Source organism: Mirounga angustirostris, unplaced genomic scaffold (genome assembly GCF_029215605.1).
Source record: "Mirounga angustirostris isolate CCGP_5_RB_7025 unplaced genomic scaffold, mMirAng1.0.hap1 SCAF_13, whole genome shotgun sequence".
Lineage (NCBI taxonomy): Eukaryota > Metazoa > Chordata > Mammalia > Carnivora > Phocidae > Mirounga > Mirounga angustirostris.
The window spans coordinates 57571418-57592063 of NW_026991721.1; the positions used below are offsets into that span (position 1 = coordinate 57571418).

At 43.0% G+C, this 20646-nt stretch overlaps 1 protein-coding gene across 4 annotated transcripts in view; it reads left to right on the forward strand.

The window, feature by feature from the left end:
* STIM1 (stromal interaction molecule 1) overlaps window positions 1–20646 on the forward strand; it is a 188220-nt gene that overhangs the window by 139003 nt on the left and 28571 nt on the right. For all 4 annotated transcript variants that reach the window (XM_045894291.3, XM_045894292.3, XM_045894293.3 and 1 more), the window contains exons 4-5: window positions 13939–14050; window positions 17279–17394. In XM_045894291.3, coding sequence (XP_045750247.1) covers window positions 13939–14050; window positions 17279–17394 — 228 coding nt within the window. The remainder of the gene's footprint in view (window positions 1–13938; window positions 14051–17278; window positions 17395–20646) is intronic.

Sequence of the window (20646 nt, forward strand, 5' to 3'; positions counted from 1 at the left end):
TCTTCTTGTCTGATTGCCCTGGTTAGTATCTCCAGTACAGTCTTGAAAGGAAGTGGTAACAATAGGCATCTTCGTCTTGTTTCTGATCTCAGGAGGAAAACATTCAGTCTTTCACCATTAAATATAACATTAGCTGTGGGGATTTTTTTGCAAAAGTCTTTTGTTAAATTGAAGAAGTGATTTTCTATTACTGATTTGCTGAGAGCTTTTATCAGGAATGGATGTTGGATTTTATCAAATGAATTTTCTGTGTCTGTTGAGATGATTGCCTGGTTTTTCTATTTTTATTTGCTAAGATGGTGAATTACATTGATTATTTTTATTTTTTAAAATATTTTATTTATTTATTTGACAGAGAAAGACACAGCGAGAGAGGGAACACAAGCAGGGGGAGTGGGAGAGGGAGAAGCAGGCTTCCCGCCAAGCAGGAGCCCGATGTGGGGCTCGATCCCAGGACCCTGGGACCATGACCCGAGCTCAAGGCAGACGCTTAACGACTGAGCCACCCAGGCGCCCTACATTGATTATTTTTAAAAAAAGATTTTATTTATTTATTAGAGAGAGAGAGAGAGAGAGAGCACATGAACAGGGGGAGGGCAGAGAGAGAGGGAGAGAGAGAATCCCAAGGAGACTCCACCTTGAGCATGGAGCCCAACTTGGGGCTTGATCTCAAACCCAAGATCATGACCTGAACCAAAATCAAGAGTCAGATGCTTAACTGACTGAGCCACCCAGGCACCCCACATTGATTAATTTTTAAATGTTAATCCAACCCTGCATTCTTGGGATAAACCCCACTTGGTCATTATCCTTTTACTCTATGGTTGGATTCTATTTGCTAAAATTTTGTTTCAAATTTTTATATCTTTGTTAATGAGGGATATTGGTTTATAGTTTTCTTATAATACCTTTGTTTTTGGTATCAGGATTATGCTGGCCTCATTGAATTAATTGGGAAGTATTCTTCAATTTTTCAGAAGACTTCATATAGAGTTGGTATTATTTTTCTGTAAATACTTGCTAGAGTTCACCAATAAAGCCACATGATCCTGGAGTTTTCTTTGTGACAAGGTTTTTAATAACAGTGTCAATTTCTTGAATAGGTATAGGACTATTAGGTTATCTACTTCTTGAGTGAGCTTTTGTAATTTGTGTCTTCAATTTGTCTATTTCATTAAGTCATCAATTTACTGGCGTACATTTATTCATAACCTTTTCTTTTTTTTTTTTTTAAAGATTTTACTTATTTATTTGAGAGAGAGAGAATGAGAGACAGAGAGCACGAGAGGGAAGAGGGTCAGAGGGAGAAGCAGACCCCCTGCTGAGCAGGGAGCCCGATGTGGGACTCGATCCCGGGACTCCAGGATCATGACCTGAGCTGAAGGCAGTCGCTTAACCAACTGAGCCACCCAGGCGCCCCATAACTTTTTCTTATTATTCTTTTTAATATATTGATATGCTCAAAGGACCAGTGTTTGGTTACAAGGATTTTCTCTATTGTTGGCTATTTCATTGATTTTTACACTGATCTTTATTATTTTCTTTCTTCTGCTTACTTTGGGTTTAATTTGTTCTTCTTTTCTAGTTTGTTAAGGTGGAAACTAAGATCATTGATTTGAGGCCTTTCCTTTTTTCTAATAGACATTTAATGCTGTATATTTCCCGTTAAGTACTGCTTTAGGTATTTTGCAAATTCTGGTGTGTTTTGGTTGTTTGCTTTTTTCTAACTGGTTTATTGGTGGCATAGACAGAGTAAAAATACCTAAAATGAAAACACAACTGGTGATAAATCCTTATTATCACTTTTTCTTTTTTCTTTTTTGGTCTGATACAGTCTCCAATAACTCCAATACAGTGTATTCCTTAATAATGTATTCCAATTTGAGGAATTCTTTTGGCCCTGGAAATGCGTACCTCTGAAATCTGTCTTATATCTTATATCCATCTAGTAATGGTTCTTCACTATGTTAGATGATATGTTTTCTTTTGATTTTCATTCAGTTCAAAATACTTTCTCTTTCTTTTTTGATGTCTTTGATTCCTGAGTTTTTTAGAAGCATGGTATGTAGTTTTCAAATGTTGGGGGATTTTCCAGAGATTTTTCTGTTATCAATTTCCAGTTTAATTCCATTGTGGTCTGAGAACATACTTTGTATGGCTTGAATCCTTTAAAACATTTTAAAATTCTAGTTACTTAACATACAGTGTAATATTGGTTTCAGGAGTAGCAGTCCTTTCAATATTTTTTAATCCTTTAAAAATTTTTCAAACCTTTTTTTTTTTTTTTTTTTATGTCCCTGAACATCATATATCTTGGTATGTGCACTTGACTATTGTTGGGTGGAGTGTTCTATAAACGTCAATCAGGCCATGTTGGTTGATGGTGTTGTTTAAGTCTGCTGTATCTTTGCTAATTTTCTGCCTATTGCTCTTATCTGTTATTGAGGGGGAGTATTTAAATTTCCAACTATAATTGTGGATTTGCCTATTTCTCCTTGCCTATTAATTCTATGAGTTTTTCTTCATGTATTTTTTTTTTTTAAGATTTTATTTATTTATTTGACAGAGACACAGCAAGAGAGGGAACACAAGCAGGGGGGGTGGGAGAGGGAGAAGCAGGCTTCCCGCCGAGCAGGGAGCCTGATGCGGGGCTCGATGCGGGGCTCAATCCCAGGACCCTGAGATCATGACCTGAGCCAAAGGCAGATGCTTAACGACTGAGCCACCCAGGCGCCCCTCTTCATGTATTTTGAAGGTTTCTTACTAGGTGCATAAAGATTTAGGATTTTTTTTTTAAGTTTATTTATTTAAGTAATCTCTACACCCAATGTAGGACTCGAACTCATGACCCTGAGATCAAAAGCCTCATTCTTTATCAGCTGAACCAGCCAAGTGCCCCAAGATTTAAGATTATTTTGTCTTCTTGATTAATTGATCTCATTATTATGAAATGACTTTCTTTTTCCCTGGTGATAGTCTTTGCTCTGAAATCTCCTTTTATATTAATAAAACTTTCTTTCGAGTATTATTGGTTTTGAGTATCTTTTTCCATCTATTTACTTTTAATCTACGTGTGTGTGTTTTGGGGGGTGGCAGAAGGAGAGGGAGAGAGAATCTTTTTTTTTTTTTTTAAAGATTTTATTTATTTAACACAGAGAGAGCAAAAGACAGAGAGACAGAGAGCAAGCACAAGCAGCGGGAACAGCAGGCTCCCCACCAAGCAAGGAGCCTGTTGCGGGGCTCAATCCCAGGACCCTGGAATCATGACCTGAGCTGATGGCAGACGCTTAACTGACTGAGCCACCCAATTGCCCCGAGGTAGAGAGAATCTTAAGCAGGCTTCACACCCAGTGAGGAGCCCGACATGGGGCTCCATCTCACGACCCTGAGATCATGACCTGAGTTGAAATCAAGAGTCAGATGCTTAACCGACTGAGCCACCCAGGCACCCCCTTGTGTTTTTATATTTAAATGCATTTCTTATAAACAGTTTATGATTGGGTCTTGTATTTTTTTTTTTTTTGCAATCTAATAATCTCTGCCTTTTAGTTGGGTTATTTAGACCATTTACATTTAATGTGGTTATTAATGTGATTAGATTTGAGGCTACTATCTTGCTATTTGTTTTCTGTTTTCTCCTGCTGTTTTTTTTATTCCCTTTTCCTCTTTTTCTGCCTTCTTTTGGATTAATGAGTAGTTTTTATGATTCCATTTTATCTTTTTTTTTTATTGGTTTAACTCTTTCGTTATTTTAGTGATTGCTCTAGGAGATAAAATATGCATCTTTAACTTATCACAGTCTACCCTCTAGGGATATTATTATTTTAGTTTTTATTGAAATATAGTTGACACACAATATTACATTAGTTTCAGGCGTACAGCATAGTGATTCAGCAACTCTATATGTATGCTGTGCTCACCACAGCTGTAGCTACTGTCACTATATAATGCTATTGCAATTGCCATACCACTGATTGTATTCCCTTTACTCTACCTTTCATTGCTGTGACTTACTCATTCTGTTTGGAAGCTTGTATATCCCACTCCCTTTCATTCATTTTGCCCTTTCCCCTAGCCCCTTCTCCTCTGGCAACCACAAGTTTGTTCTCTGTTTTATGGGTCTGTTTCTGCTTTGTTTGTTTGTTCATTTATATTGTTCTTTTGATTCCATATATAAGTTAAATCATATGGTATTTATTTTTCTCTGTCTGACTTACTTTACTTCACATAATACCCTCCAGGTCCATCTGTGTTGTTGCATATGGTAACCACATTTTCTTTATCCATTCATCTACTGCTGGATACTTAAGATTGCTTTCATATCTTGGCTATTGTAAAACATGCTGCAGTAAATAGGGGTGCATATATTTTTTCAAATTAGTGTTTTCATTTTCTTTGGGTAAATACCTAGTAGTAGAATTACTACTACTAGGTAGTAGTAGTAATCATATGGTAATTTTATTTTTAATTTTTTAAGGAACCTCCATACCGTATTCCACAGTGACTGCACCAGTTTATATTCCCACCAATAGTACATGAGGTTTCTGAAGAGATATTATTATACCTTATCACATATAGTGTAAGAACCACAGTAGTGTACTTCCATTTCTTCCCTCTCAGCTTTAGTTCCACTCTGCACTGTGGCCTGGAAATTCTTTCAAAGCCAGAAGCTAGGGCAATTGTATCACCTGCCTCATTTGTTTACTATCTCTCAAAGATCACTGTCCATTGTAGGCTGATGTCCAATGTCTTGAAAACCATTGTTTCATATATTTTGTCTTTTTTTTCCTTTTTTTTTTTTTGGTTGTTTCAGGAGGGAGGATGAATTCCATTCTAGTTACTTCATCTTAGCCTGAAGCAGAAACCTCCCCTTAATCATCTTTTGCTTGGATGCTTTCATACTATTCTTCTTGGCTCAGTCTACTTCTACTGTAGTTTGTCCTTTGATTGGTTCCAGAGAGATCTTTCAAAAGTAAATATCTGACCATGTCTCTGCTTGCATTTTTCAGTGGCTTCTCATTAAAAAAGAAAAAAAATTTTTTTTAAAAATAATGAAACAAACATGCTAGGACACCAAATTCTTAGGTGGAAGAAATATTCTTAATTGTTCTCTGGATAAATAAAGGTGTTGCTAAAGATGGTACAAGTAAATTCCCATGTAATCATATATGATAATCATATGTTATTTTGAAGAGATAAATATTGGATCTTCTATTGGTTAGGTAACACTTGAGTTTCTGTAGAATTAGCAGTAAGCTTAGGTTACAACTGCTGTCTCATTTGGTACTCAACAAAATAAGGTACTTGAAAGCTCAGTAGTTGTTGATGAAACAAATTATTATAGAAAATGCCATTGATTTTTTTAGTGTTTATCTATGAGATGCTAGATGCATTAAAATTAAATGTCCATTTGTAATCTCAACTAAATTATCTCAGTTAGGGGAAAAAAGCTCAATATGTATATGTAAGTAAAAATCTAGTGATCTTTTATATCCTGAGAGTTTCTTCATATTTTAATGCTCTTTCTCCATCATGCCTATTCATCTTTGTAGTATTGGCCCCAAAAGGTACTGTTTCTCTCCTACAATTTGTGCAAACACGCCTGCATTAAAAAAGAAAAAAATTAACTGAGTACCTTCTATATACCAGGCATTGTGCTAGATTAGCATATCAGGCACATGCTAATTTCTGTGATCTACTTATTTTTCTTATTTTTTTTTGAAAATTTTAATTTAAATTTAATTTAGTTAAAATATAGTGTATTATTAGTTTCAGGGGTAGAATTTAGTGATTCATCAGTTGCATGTAACACCCAGTGCTCATTACTTCAAGTGCCTTCCTTAATGCCCATCACCCAGTTATCCCATCCCCCCCGTCCACCTCCCCTCCAGCAACCCTCAGTTTGTTTCCTGTAGTTAAGAGTCTCTTATGGTTTGCCTCTCTGTTTTTATCTTACTTTATTTTTCCTTCCCTTCCCTTATGTTCATCTGTTTTGTTTCTTAAATTTCACATACAAGTGAAATCATATGGTATTTGTCTTTCTTTGAGTGACTTATTTCACTTACATAATACCTTCCAGTTCCATCCATGTTGTTGCAAATGGCAAGATTTCATTCTTTTCGATGGCTTAGTAATATTTAGTTGTATATATATATCCCACATCTTCATTATCCATTCATCTGTCGATGGGCATCAGGGCTCTTTCCATAGTGTGGCTATTGTGGGCATTGCTGCTATGAACACTGAGGTGCAGGTGCCCCTTATTTTCTACCACTCTCCATCCCATCTCTTCTATAGCTACATTGATTTATCTGAAGTTACTAGGATATGTCGTTTCCTTTCATTCCTTGATGCTTTCATGTATACTGTTCCCTCTGTCCTTCCCCCTTGTTGATCTGATTAAATCCTATTTGACAATTAAGACTCAACTTAAGTATACCCTTCTTTAGGAAATCTTCCCTGGAAACCGTAGGCTATGTTAGGTGCCTACTGTGTTCCCACAGCTCCTTACCCTTATCGCCTCATCGCATTTAGCACACTAATTGCAACCATCTGTTCCCTTGCCTGTTTTCACACCAGACTGCTTGAGGGCGTTATCTTATGTGATTTTATATCTTAACACTTAGCACAGGGCCTGGCCCAGTGTAGGGATGGGGTAGACAGAAGTTTGCCCTTGGCTCTACCATTGTGTGATCTTAAACAAGTGGTTTGGCTCATTCAACATTCCAAAATAGGTTCTTTTACTATTCTGTGGCCATGCAGACCTGGTTTGTGCAGGGTGGCCTTGTGGGCCTGTCACCTGAGGCCTTGGCCCAAGGGCTGGATTCTTTTTGTAATGATGATTCAGGGCTTGAGGTTGACAGAGCATCAGAAAACTAAGACCCCTGCCTCCCTCAGGGTGCAGATGGCAAGCTGCTAGTGAAAGCCAGAAGGAAACCACTCAGAGAGACAAACCATAGGCCTAGGCCACAAACCGCTTTTAGGAGAGGGCCACTTTGGTAAGATTCTGTAGGTCTGTTGGAGTGCTCTCTATCCAGAGTAGCCAGATAAGAAGCTAGGCTTTGGGATGCCTTTTCTGTCTCACTCTAGCAGTCAGCCATTCCTTTCTTGGTCCCCCCACATCACCCCATATGAAGTACTACCTTATCCTCATGTGTTTTCTTTTCTTTCTTTTTAAAGATAAGATGTTTTTATTTTTTTAAAGGTTTTATGTATGTATGTGTGTATGTATGTATTTGAGAGAGAGAGAGAGACCACACGCAGGGGGAGTGTTAGGCAGAAGGAGAGGGAGAAGCAGGTTCTCTGCTGAGCAAGGAGCCCGATGTGGGACTCCATCCCAGGACCCTGGGATCATGACCTGAGCCAAAGGCAGCCGCTTAACCGACTGAGCCACCCAGGCACCCTCATGTGTTTTCTTATATGTCTCCTTCTCTAGAAGAGAGCCCTTGTGATGGAAGTTATGCATGTTTTTTTTTTTTTCTAAGATTTTATTTATTTATTTGACAGAGAGACAGTAAGAGAGGGAACACAAGCAGAGGGAGTGGGAGAGGGAGAAGCAGGCCTCCCACTGAGCAGGGAGCCCGATGCGGGGCTCGATCCCAGGACTGTGGGATCATGACCTGAGCCGAAGGCAGACGCTTAAGGACTGAGCCACCCAGGTGCCCCGGAAGTTATGCATATTGGTCTCTGTATGTAGTAACTTGCCCAGAACCTACCAGAGTAGGAAGCCAGGGAGAGCTTGGTGAATGAATAAATGAATGGTGATGGTAATAATAAGCAATATTTCCTTGGCATTTATTTATGCTAGGAGCTTCCCATATCTTCACTTTGCTCTTGTGATGTGAGAACTCTGATTCTCACCATTTTATAGGTGACAAAAATGAGACCCAGAAAGGTTAAGTAACTTGTCTGTGGTTCTACGTCTAGTAAGTGGTAGATCCCGAATTCAAACAAAAGCCCACATTCTTTTTTTTTAAATTTATTTATTATTTTATTTATTTATTTATTTGAGACAGAGAGAACGAGAGAGAGAGAGCACATGAGAGGGGGGAGGGTCAGAGGCAGAAGCAGACTCCCTGCCGAGCAGGGAGCCCGATGCGGGACTTGATCCCGGGAATCCAGGATCATGACCTGAGCCGAAGGCAGTCGCTTAACCAACTGAGCCACCCAGGCGCCTCAAAAGCCCACATTCTTCACCACTGTGCTGACTGGCTGACCAAAGGGCTGAGCAAGAGCTGACTGAGCAATCAACTGACTAACAGCTGTGTGAAGGAGGGGCAGAGAAAGGACTGTCAACAGTCCTACCAGACGTAGTTCTTTTGGGATGTGGGTTTGAAACCACAGAACTAAAGGAGGGCTTCATCCGGAGGCACCACCAATCCATTAGGGGAAAGATATCCTGATTCAGGAGCCCATTTCTTACTGCTTATTTTTTCTCTGGCAAGAGAAAGGATTGGCCAAGGCCAAGGATCTGTTCTGGCATGTTCCCAGAGGTATTGCTATAGCTCAAGTGCTAGGGAGTAATACTTACTGTTGCATCTTTCTGGAATGCCTTTCCCCCAAGTATTCACATGGCTCACACCTTCATTTCACTGTCTGTTCCAATGTCACCTCATCAGAGAGGCCTTCCCCAATCCAATCTGAGAACGCGCTACTCTTTATTCTCTTACCCTGCTTTGTTTTTCTTCATTGTACTTATCACCACCCGACATAGAATTATTTGTTTATGGTGTTTTAGTTTGTCTCTCTCCACCAGGGATCCGGGACTCTGTTGTGTGTACTGTTGTATCCCTAGCTCCTGAAGCAGTGCCTGGCAAGTAGTCAATGCTTGATGTCTGTTTTTGTTTTTTTCAGTGAATAAATGATTTTGGAGTTTGAGACTACCTGCCTTCAAGGACTTTCATCATTTGGCCTCAGTAATGCCTCACTCTTCTTGTCTCTGTATGTTACCCTTCAACTCCAGACAAACTGGAGTTAGTGTTCTCTGAACGGGCCTCACATTTTATAGTTCTCTCTTTGCTCACGTTTCTTCCCTCTTTCATATATATATATATATAAATCTAGCATTCTAAAATGGCCAGGTATTTGGCAGTCCTCGATTACTTCATTTTTTGTGTGTGGTTATTTCAGAATAAAGTGGGAGAGTTTACTCATTTGTTTTTTAGAATTTATTTATTTGGGAGAGAGAGAGCACAGAGAGAGCACACAAGCAGGGGTGGACGGGCAGAGGGAGAAGCAGACTCTCTGGGGCGCCTGGGTGGCTCAGTCATTAATCGTCTGCCTTCGGCTCAGGTCATGATCCCAGGGTCCTGGGATCGAGCCCCACATGGGGCTTTCTGCTCCGCGGGAAGCCTGCTTCTCCCTCTCCCACTCCCCCTGCTTGTGTTCCCTCTCTTGCTCTATCTCTCTGTCAAATAAATAAATAAAATCTTAAAAAAAAAAAAAAGAAGAAGCAGACTCTCTGCTGAGCAGGGAGCACTGTAACACGGGGCTGGATCCCAGGACCCTAGGATCATGACCTGAGCTTAACCAAGTGAGCCACCCAGGCACCCTGAGTTTACTCATTTTATATAAAAATCTTTCTCAAATGGAAAAGGCCCCTTCCTATTCTTTAAAAAAAAAAAAAAAATCCAGAAATTGATGTTCAGTTAGCTTCTCAGATAGTCAAGATCTATCCTGGCCTCCATATCTATTTCTGGAGTTCTCTGCTGATATGCATAAGGTAAATGCTTTACTTCCATGAGAAGTCTGTGGGGGCAAGTGATGCTGTTGGTGGGAAAGCATAATGGAAATCCTGATGGGATGTGCTCCCTGTGATCCAGGACCTACAGAGTGCCTTCATTTGTCCATTCATTCATTTATATTGATTCTTTTGTCCAGTAAACTTTACAGAGTAGTTCAAATGATCTAGCTCTGGGTTAGACACCGGGGAATGTGGAAATAGAAAAGACATGTTCCCTACCACCACATTGTTCCAAGCACAATGGAGAAGAGAGATGCGTGACTAAGTAATAACAATATAACATACAGCTCCCAATATAACGTAAGGGAGAGCTAGTACCTATTTTATTTTGAAGGTTTTAGAAGAGAGGATTTTGAAAGGGGCCCCAAAGCGTTTCCACAAGTGGAGTTAGAGGTGGGTTTTAAGGATTAGTTGGGGGTTAGCAGACTGCGAAGAGGGAAAAGAAGCTTTTCTGGAAATAGCAAAGACCTGGAAATCTGAGAGCAATGTCCAAGGATGCATAAGAAAATAGTGCAAGATACCGATTCTGTGTGAGGTCTGCCGAGGTAAGAGCTACAGCAGAGACAGCATCCAGGGCGGAGCTGTGAAGTTCAGGCTGACTGAACTGAATCTGTGTTGGATGAGTTTGACTGTTTGCCCAGTGGTATCCACCTGCACAACACAGTCAGCTGGGGTGCTACAAGACAAGACTGTAGCTTGTACTTTTATTGCATTTATCTCATTCTTCAATTTTTGTGTATGTTTTACCATATACCTAATGTCAGCATGTGAATCTGATTTATAAACAGTCATATATTGGCAGTGTATGGTCAAAATACAGTTGGAGTATGTCATGAAAAGGGTTGGAGACTACAAAGTTAGCCACCTTATAGATTTCTCTTAGGAAGGACTCTTTGGTATAGAAAACTCCAGGGGTTGGCCTTCTCTGACTCCACGTAGTATTTTGCCCAGAGATGTAGTTTTTGATCTCTCCAGGGGCCTTATGGACAGGCTCGGGGTGATGAGAGGCTGATGACTTTAGAAGACTGTCTCTTGTTTGCATGTCCTCCTGGGATTTGGACACGTGAGTCATTTGGAGACCGTATCTGTACTAAGCCCTCCTTGCCAAATTCCGTGGCTTTCTACTGACGGCAACAGCTCTCTGTACTTGCTCTTACCGTCTTCCTCACTTTGGCCTGGAGATTCTTCCCATTTTCTCTTTTGGAATGAGAAAGCAGAACAAGACTTTTAGCTTTTAGGTACTTGAACCTTAGGGGCAGGAGGCCCTGATATCTCGCCCTGACTACTGAGTGAGTGGGACACAGGGTTGCTCTCTGACAAGGATGCAGCCCATCCTGGCTTACTTCGCTCAGACTGCAGTGACTCTGGATGGCCACACCATGCTGCCAAGCCTACTTAGATAGGGTGTCTGCTTAGGTAACAGAATGATCGCATGCACACACACGGAACAACTACCTTGAGATTTATCCTGACACGCTGAAGCCATTATCCTTTTCCCAATAGCTTAGCCATGTAGGGGCTGACTGTGTTGAGAGTCCATCCTCACTGGAGTGCGGTGGCCCCCTTATACAGACCCTCTGTCTCACTCAATGTAGTGTTAGAGCAGTGGTTCTCAGCCGGGGGTGGGGGCATCCTGTCCCCCAGGGAACATTTGTCAGTACCTGGAGACATTTTTGACGGTCACGAGTGGCAGCATGCTACATTTAGTGGCTAGATGCCAGGGACTACTGTTACCCACCCTCCACTGCAGAGGATGGCCCCCACAACAGAGAACTGTCCTACCCAAAATGTCAGTGGTGCAGACTAAGAAACTCTGGTTGGAATGCCTCTGCCTGTCTCCGCCACAGCCGAAGGTGCAGCTCGGGAGGAGTTCCCGCGCGCCAGGCGTCCATGCTCCCGCTTATATCAAGGCATCCCCCCAGTAGACAAGGGGCCCTTGTAGCTCAGCTAGCCTCAGGCCTTTCTAGCAACAAAAAAGTGGCCTTCTTCCCACTTCCCATGCCAAGCAGAAAGGCCCCTTTGTGCGAGACACGGCCGAGCGCCCTTGGCAGCGGTAGCGGGAGCGTGTTGTTCTCCGCACTTCACAGGCTGGTACTTGTCCGTCTGCCTCAGATCTGTGTGTCACTCGGCTACACCTTCACTACCCGGTATTCCAGACCGTAGTGAACGCACGCGCACATTTGTCATGTCGACAGATGTGTACAGAGGCGGATACATTCCTTCTCAGGAATAAAAGGCTAATACATCCTACTTTTTTAACCCTGCTCTGTCATCCCTCCTTTCCCAAACCCCAGGATTTGAACGTAGCTCTTGGACATTAATTTCTCTCTTCTTTTCAATGCTTTCTAGTCTGGGAATTTGAAATTTAACCAAGCAATGACTAAGCGCCCTTTACCTAGCCTCTGGGATCTTGTCTTCTGGGATGCAGTCTGAGGGCACTAGACCTGCCTCACTTCCTCCCCAGGCCCCTTCCCCCTCTCACCTCCTGTGCCTCTGCAGATAGTTTCAGGTACCTCCAGAGTCTCTCGGGCTCAGAACTTCCCTCCTGAGGTCTAGAAGCTTCTTGAGGACGTTAAGAGATTGGAGCATTTTTGCCTTCAACCTTGTTTCCTGCAGGATGCTTGAGTGTCTGCTCTGCACCACGGGCTGGGCTCCACTGTAGGGGGTGTAGGAGAACGAAGGGGCAGGTCCAGCCTTCCAGCTTCTCCAGCTTCCGTGAGAGTGACAGAAATAGCCCAGCATCTGAGGTGTTGCACTGTGTATTTGTTTAAGGAGATTGTTGTTTCTCTTTGGGGGCCCACAATCAGAACGTCTCTGGAACTCCTCATGTGGGGATCGTTATTCTTTGAGTAAATTCTTATTGATGCTACTGTATAAGAAGCCCTATTTTATTTTATTTTACTTTTTTAAAGATTTATTTATTTGTTTTAGAGAGAGAGAAAGAGAGTGCGAAGGAGAGGGGCAGAGGAAAGAGGAAGAGAGAGAATATTCAGGCAGACTCCCCGCTGAGTGCAGAGCCTGACCCAGGGCTCGATCTCACCACCCTGAGATTAGGACCCGAGCTGAAATCAAGGGTCATATGTTTAACCGACTGAGCCACCCAGGCGCCCCAGGGAATCTCTGTTTTAGAGATAGTGGGGTGGGCAACAATGAATAAGACATAGTCCATGTCTTCAGTGTTGTCTGACTTTTAGAGGGAAATTGGACAGCATTCTGATGAAAGGCAGTTTTGGGGAAAGACATGGACCTTAAGAGAAGAGGGTGAGAAATCTCACCATTTCACTCCGCTTCAGAACTTTTTTGGCTTCTTCCTGCTCACAGCAGTAGTCTTCAAACTTGAGGATGTACAAATTCCTTTTAAGGGAAATAATTTATCTTGGACCTACAATGCTGACTTAAATTGTTTTTATTATAATTATTATTTAAATGTGTACAAACATAAAATGAGGTTTAAGTTGCTATATAAAATTTGTATACAAATATGAACAAAACCAGATTCATCCTTAAAAGCAAACTTCAAATCCAATAAAAATGGTATCTTTTTGCTGAAACTCAGTTGCTCCCACGTTTTTTAAGTTCAGCATGCCAGTATTAGTGGGTGTCACCTGATACACATATCCTTGTATGTCATCCAGCCAGCCAGCCATCAATCTATCAAGTAGACAGAGAGAGAGCGAGAGCACAAGAGTACATGATGGCTTAGCGCAAGGGTATGGAGGCACATTGCTTGAGTCCAGACATTTGCTTTACCAGTTCCTAGCTGGGCAGCTTTGGGAAAGTTATATATAATGTTTCTGTACCTCAGTTTCTTCAAATCTGTAAAACAGGGATAAAATGGGACCTATCTTTCACATGGTGGTTGTGAAGATTAATGAGTTAATATATACGAGGCTCCTAGAACAGTACCTGTCATATAGTAGGCGCCACGGAAAAGATGGCATTTATTAGTATTACTGTCATTATTCTAGTTCAGGATGATTTCATCCCAAATGCTGGTATAGTGGAAGAGCAAGTCCATCCCCTATGGGTCAAACAAAAAGTACAGTATGTACTCCTTTCATAGTTAAGATTTTGTGGGAGGGGGAGATGGTAAACACATAAGCATGCAGTCAGTGAGAAGGCCGATGTGACTGTGATGATAAGTTTCAGTAGTGCTTGCATTCTGGAGTCAAGGCTCTGCTCGTCTCTTCCCACAGTGTACAACTGGACCGTGGATGAGGTGGTGCAGTGGCTGATCACGTACGTGGAGCTGCCGCAATATGAGGAGACCTTCCGGAAGCTGCAGCTCAGTGGCCATGCCATGCCGAGGTCAGGAGGAGACTGGCTCTCTCCCCCGGGGGTATGGGGGATGGGCTGGGGTTGGCTACTTTCAGGCTGCTCTGGCCAGTTACACGAGGTTCCACCCTTTTCAGGGCAGAATCTGCAGACCTCTCCTCTTCTCGCATCCGTTGTGCCCTTACCGTAAAGCATGACAGTCGCTTCGCATCCGTTCTCTTATGTAGTATTTCTGTCGTGCCTGGGAATAGTACTAATAGCTGTCATTTATTGGATGCCTAGTACATGGCAGGCACTCCTCTTCCACACTTTGTATACAGTATCTCATTTAATTCTCACATCAATCCTGTAAGGTAGGTATTATTGCACATAGATGGTGAACATGGCTAAGTAACTTTTCCAAGGTCACGTAGCTAGTTAGAGGCAAAACTGATTGGAACCTAGATCTGGGTGGACTTCAAAGCCTGTGGTGTTTCTTTCCTCTTTTGCTGTCCCTCTAGCAGCTGCCTCTTTTATTGCCCAGGAGCCTCGGGGCTCTGTTAGCCTCCCCTGAATTATCCACATACCGTGTATCTGCTCTAAAGAAGTGGTGTGAGGCGGGCCTGACTCCCCTCGGCCCCAGCCTCCTTTCTGGAGCGGCTCTTGCAAGGGCTGTGGTACCCTAACTCTGCCTCCTTCACAGGCACACTGCGCCAGTGCCTGCGGGGGAAGGGAAGGGATGGAGCTCTGCATGGGCTTCTTGTGGGATGTCAAACTAGTGCCATGTGTCATTCAGTCATTAATCCATTTACTTATTCATTCGACACATATTTACTGGGTACCTGCTCTGTGCCAAGCACTTGTGCTGGGTGCTGGGGATAAAGATGACAACAGCCCGCCCTTGCCCTCAAAGGGCTCACTATCTGGTAAGTGCTGATTATGTACAATCTGTCATCTTATTACGTAGGTGCGTCTGGTTATGACCGTCAACAAAGGGGAAAGGGGAAGGTGAAGTGGTTGGAATGCCCACCCATGGCAGCCTCCAGCCCCAGAGCTACCGGGCCCTGCTGTCCAGGCCTAGTGGAGCTGGCTGCTCCTCACTCTGCTGCCTGCAGCCTTCTCTTCACAGCTTCTCCCTACTTTGGAGAGAGTAATAATCTTAATTTGGTACATCCCCTTATAGAATACTTTCCTACCTGTTATTTCAGTTGATTCTCACAGTTCTGAGAGGAAGGAATTACTACCCCAGCTTTTGGGTGAGCAAACTGAATGTCAAATATTTTATGATTTATCCAAACTGGTAAGTGGCGGAGCTGGGATTTGAACCCAGGTCTGCCTGCTTCTAAGTGCCCTGCTTTTTTCACTGCATCTTCCTCTTGCCCCGTATAGTTATAGATAGGCTTCCTGGAAATATTCAGTGGAGTTCTCTTTAACAAAACTTTACCCATCGTCTACCCCGGGCAGGGTTCTCTCCTGGGCTCTGAGGACAAAGAAATGCATTAGACCCCCTTAAATAGATGACTGACCATGAAGCTCCAGGATTTAGGTTTCTTTCTCATTACCCATGGAAATAGCAGCATTGCCTTGTGGATTCCTGGCTCATTCCATCTTGAGGAATAGCTATGGCTTGGATTAAAACTCAAACATAGGATAAGAAGTCAGTTCTCAGGTCATGGGCTCACTTAGCCTTCTTGTAGCTAGGATTAGATCTAAGACCAGACCCAGCCAGGCCAGGCAGAGGGGTAGAGGAAGCCAAGCTGTGGCACCTTAGTGATAGCAGGAAGCATGGAGCCTCGGTGCATGGCGTGTGGGATGGAGTGGCAATGGTTCTCAGCCCGCCACTAGGCAACATGGTATAATGGGAAGAATCTAGAAGATTTGAGTTCATTTCCTGCCTTTGCCATTTACTTGCTGGGTGACTTTGGGCAAGTTACTCAACTCTAAGTCTCACTTTTCTTATCTGTGAAGTGGAGCTAATGATAGAACTGTGTTCTTAAAGTCAGAGGACTAAATGAGGTATGTAAAGTGTGAGAACAGAACAAGATACACAGTAGTTGCTTAGTAAATGTCAGCTCCTTTCTCGTTTCTCTCATTGCTCAGAAATAAATAATATTCCAGTTCTTAGATTTCTTTGACAAATAGACTGTGGAAAAGATGACACTTATTTTGATGAGTTAGATGAAGGCCAGTACACCTGGTAGAAGTGTTCTCTCCAAAGAGGAACCCCGAGAACTCTCAGGCTTGTAGGAAGCATCTGATTTTACATAAGTTTACACAGAAGGAAAAATGGGGCCCCAGAGGAGAGACCAAGCAGCTTATGCTCAGACAAGTGAGTTGCTGACTCAGCAGGGACCAGAAGCTTGATCTCCTGACCCCTTGTCTCATTGCCTCTCGTGTAGGCGGCCTTGATTGCTTCCCAGGGCTAGAGAAGGATGTTGCTGCTCCTGTACCCAGGCAGGAGTGTAAATCACACACCACGATGGCAGAGGCCTCTTTTCTACCTGGGGAGACAAAGCTATGCATCAGAAAAGAGCACTGCCTTCATGGAGTAGGATAGTGGTAAATGCTCACATGTGGGGCCCAGACCAGTGCATTGATAACCTTTCATATCTTATACCCGTCTCCTCCTATACCCACAGTGTTCTAGCAGAAGAGAAACAAAGTCCAGTTTTTCCTGGGTCATTTTCTGGTTTACAGACCCTCTCTTATTAGAGTTATCATGAAGAGTATGTTGAAGGTCATAAAAAATTACAATAATCTGGGAGTAAATTGCAGTGACTCAAATACAAGATAACAACACTAATGCAATGTTTGTCATCAGCAGGTTTATACTTAAGGCCGACGGTTAGGATTAGAGGCCCTCAGAATTGCTGGGTCACGTGGCACGATGTTTTGACCTGGATTGGGCAGGAGAATGCATTTACAAATGGTGGGAGTGTGGGGACACGTGTATAATGGATAATCCCTGGCAGGAGAAACAGAACAGAAAATTTACAGTTGGGGGTGGCAATGGTCACAGATGGATAATCCTCAGAGAGTAGGATTCTCAGGAGATGGTGGACATGGGCAGAAGGGTGAACATATTCTCGGTACACGTTATATGTCCCTCCTTACTCCCTGTTGAAAACCACTGGTCTAGACTCTGTGTTCTAGAATGCAGAGGGGAGCTATCACCAGGAGCTAGAAGTCATGGAAGTGTTCCTGGAGGAGGTGGGTAATCCTACCAGTCTCCTTCCTGGTTTTACTGGAAGGAAACTGAGCCCCTCCTCTTTGCTTCAACAGGCTTGCTGTGACCAACACCACCATGACAGGGACTGTGCTGAAGATGACAGACCGGAGCCATCGGCAGAAGCTGCAGCTGAAGGCCCTGGACACAGTGCTGTTTGGGCCTCCTCTCTGTGAGTCCTGGGGAGAGAAGGGCTGCTGATGTGCCACGGAACCCAAGGCTGTTGGGGTGGCTAGGCTGAGGTCCTGGGTCTCTTAGGCATACCTGCAAGGCATACCTTCCACTCTTTCCACTAAGAAATGAAAATATGAATTCTCAAATAGTCTTATGTTTTAATCCAGCCAGATGGCAAGGTCCATCCATTAGATAACATTAAGAAAATACCTACTTCATGCCAGTGCTGTGCTGGACCCCAGAGGAAGATCTGGATGAATCATATTCTGCCCTAAAGGGATAAAATGAATGTTCCAGAGAGGTACACAATGCTTCTGAGGTCCCGGAGGGATAGAGAAGGCATCCTATAGAAGAGGTGGCATGTGACCTCTGCCTGTAAGGATGGGTAGGGCTTTATTCCATGCAGGTGGCAGGAGAGAACATTCTAGGTGGAAGAAACAACTGGAGCAAGAATACAAAAGCTGAAATATGAAAGGTATGCTCAGGGATAATAAGTAACCCGTAGGGTCTGAATGCCATTTAGCTGTTCCTTGCTTTCACTGTGGACCTGCAGAGCATATGAACTGATTGCTGAATACCTTGTGTCCTTGGACCAGCCACAGAGGACTAGGTGGGCTTCCATGGAATCATAGAGACACTCAGGCCTAAGGAAGGAGTAGTCTCTTCAGCCAGGGGTTACTTGAGAGAATTAGGTAGTTCAGTTCCTGAAGATCTGCAAGGTGGGAATGGCCAACCCTGCCGTCCTTTTCCTTATTCCAAGTGAACTCTGGAGGAACAAAAGTGGTAAGATTTCTTAGAAAATTAGCCTTCACCAAGTAGGCTCCTAGGGCCCACTTCCTGCCCTTTGGGAGCTATTGGCATTGGTTGAGGAAGCCAGCAGCAGAATAATATAGAACCAGGAAGCAGTCCGGAGAAGCCAGCTAGCAGGCAGGGTCGGAGACTATAGAACATTTTCCCATCTGTGCGTTTGGCTTGACAAGTGCCCAAGCTGGTCTCAATAGAGGTGGGTGGGTCTGTACTTTTTTTGTTCTTAAAATTTTTTTTTTTTTTTAAATATTTTATTTATTTATTTGAGAGAGAATGAGATAGAGAGAACATGAGAGGGGGGAGGGTCAGAGGGAGAAGCAGACCCCCCGCTGAGCAGGGAGCCCGATGCGGGACTCGATCCTGGGACTCCAGGATCATGACCTGAGCCGAAGGCAGTCGCTTAACCAACTGAGCCACCCAGGTGCCCTGTTCTTAAAATTTTTAATAAACTTTATTTTTAAGAGTAGTTTTAGGTTTGCATCAAAATTGAGTGAAGGTACACAGATTTCCCATATGCCCCTGCCCCCATACATGCATAGCTCCCCCATGGTTAGCACCCCCCCCCCCCCCCGCCCTGAGTGGTACATTTGTAACAATTGCCACCATCACTCAGAGTCTACAGTTTACACTGGAGTTGACTCTTGGTGTTGCACAGTCTATGGGTTTGGACAAATGTATAATGACGTGTATGTATCGTCATTATTGTATCGTATAGGCTAGTTTCACTGCCCTAAAGATCCTCTGTGCCCCACCTATGTATCCCTCCCTCCCCCTCAACCCCTGACAACCACTGGTCTTTTTTTTTTTTACTTTCCTAGTTATGCCTTTTCCAGACGGTCTGTGCCTTTTGAAAATGTGAAACAAAGCAATATGGGCGAAGACTGATGTTCTTTTTCTCGTCCTCTTCCTGTTCCTCTTCTCTTTTCTTGCTTGTTTTTCTTTCTTTCTTTCTGGTCTTAGGACACATTTTTGCTTACCATTCATTGTGTAAGTTTTGAATAAATGACACAATGAATGGCTCTAGCGTTTACGTGAGGCCCACTACTGAGCAAAGGCCTTTCATTCACTAACATTTATTGAGCAACTGCTGTGTACCAGTATAAATGACAGGGTCCTGCTCTCAAGAAGCTCCACCTAGGGACGCCTGGGTGGCTCATCGGTTAAGCATCTGCCTTCAGCTCAGGTCATGATCCCAGGGTCCTGGGATCGAGTCCCTCATCGGGCTCCTTGCTCGGTGGGGAGTCTGCTTCTCCCTCTCCCTCTGCCCTTGTGCTTGTGCTCTCTCTCTCTGACAAATAAAAAAATCTTAAAAAAAAAAAGTTTCATCTAAATGGGGATAGGCATATCAACAATAGAGTAAATGATCAACAAATACAGTGTTATAACTATCATGGAAGTCTTTCAGAGTTCAGCTGGGAGCACAAAATAGGGACAGGTTTTCAGTTTGAGTCCTAGAAACTTTATGGAGAAGATCATTCTTGAGCTGAGTCTTGAAAGATGGAAAGGAGCTTTATTAGACTGTTCCCATGAACAGCTTACACCCTTCTCTTTGTATACACCAGCAAGAACACTTAACACTAGAAGAATCAAACCTAGCAGTAAAAGCTAGGCTACTTTTGCAGAAGCTCTCCTCTGTTCCCCACCAGGAAGGGGAGGCCTTTAGCAGCCTGAAAGCCTTCTTTAGTCTTCTGAGACATATTATCAGACTGTTACTGTTCTGTATCGAGATAGGATTTACCATATCTGAAAGCGTGCATTAGAAACTTCAGGTTAAAGTAGGCAAGGATTCTACCTGGAAAGATCAGCTGGGGCTGGAGAGCATGGGAACTAGAGTCCTAGGTGCAGGGTAATGGGTGCAGGGGTCAGAGCCAGCAAGAGGGGCTAGTGTAGCAGGTTAGACTGATACCAGGATGGGAGGGGTATTTTCTCCTAGGCTACCTTCATATAGCCTACAGCTTACATGTGACCTAACCTACGGGAGTCAGACGGCAGCAGAAAACAGTGTTTCTGAGATAGACAGAACAGAGGTATGAGAGCTGAGAAAACACTTCACACCCACTAGGATAGGTACCTTAAAAACAAAAACAAAGAAAAGGTGGAAAATAGCTATTATTGGCAAGGGTATGGAAAAATTAGACTCTTCGTACATTTCTAATGATAATGTAAAATGATTCAGCTACTGTAGAAAACAGTGTGGTTGTTCATAGAACAACTCAGAAAGTTAAACATAGAGTTACCATATAGCCCAGGAATGTACCCAAGGAATTGAAAACAAGCACTCAAGTCCATATATCCATATTCAGAGCAGCACTGTTCACAGTGGTCAGAAGCTGCAAACAACCCAAATGTCCATCGGTGGACAAATGGCTAAGTAAGTGGTAGTATATAAATACAATGGACTGTTAGCCAGCCACAAAAAGGAATGAAGTTCTAATACGTGCCA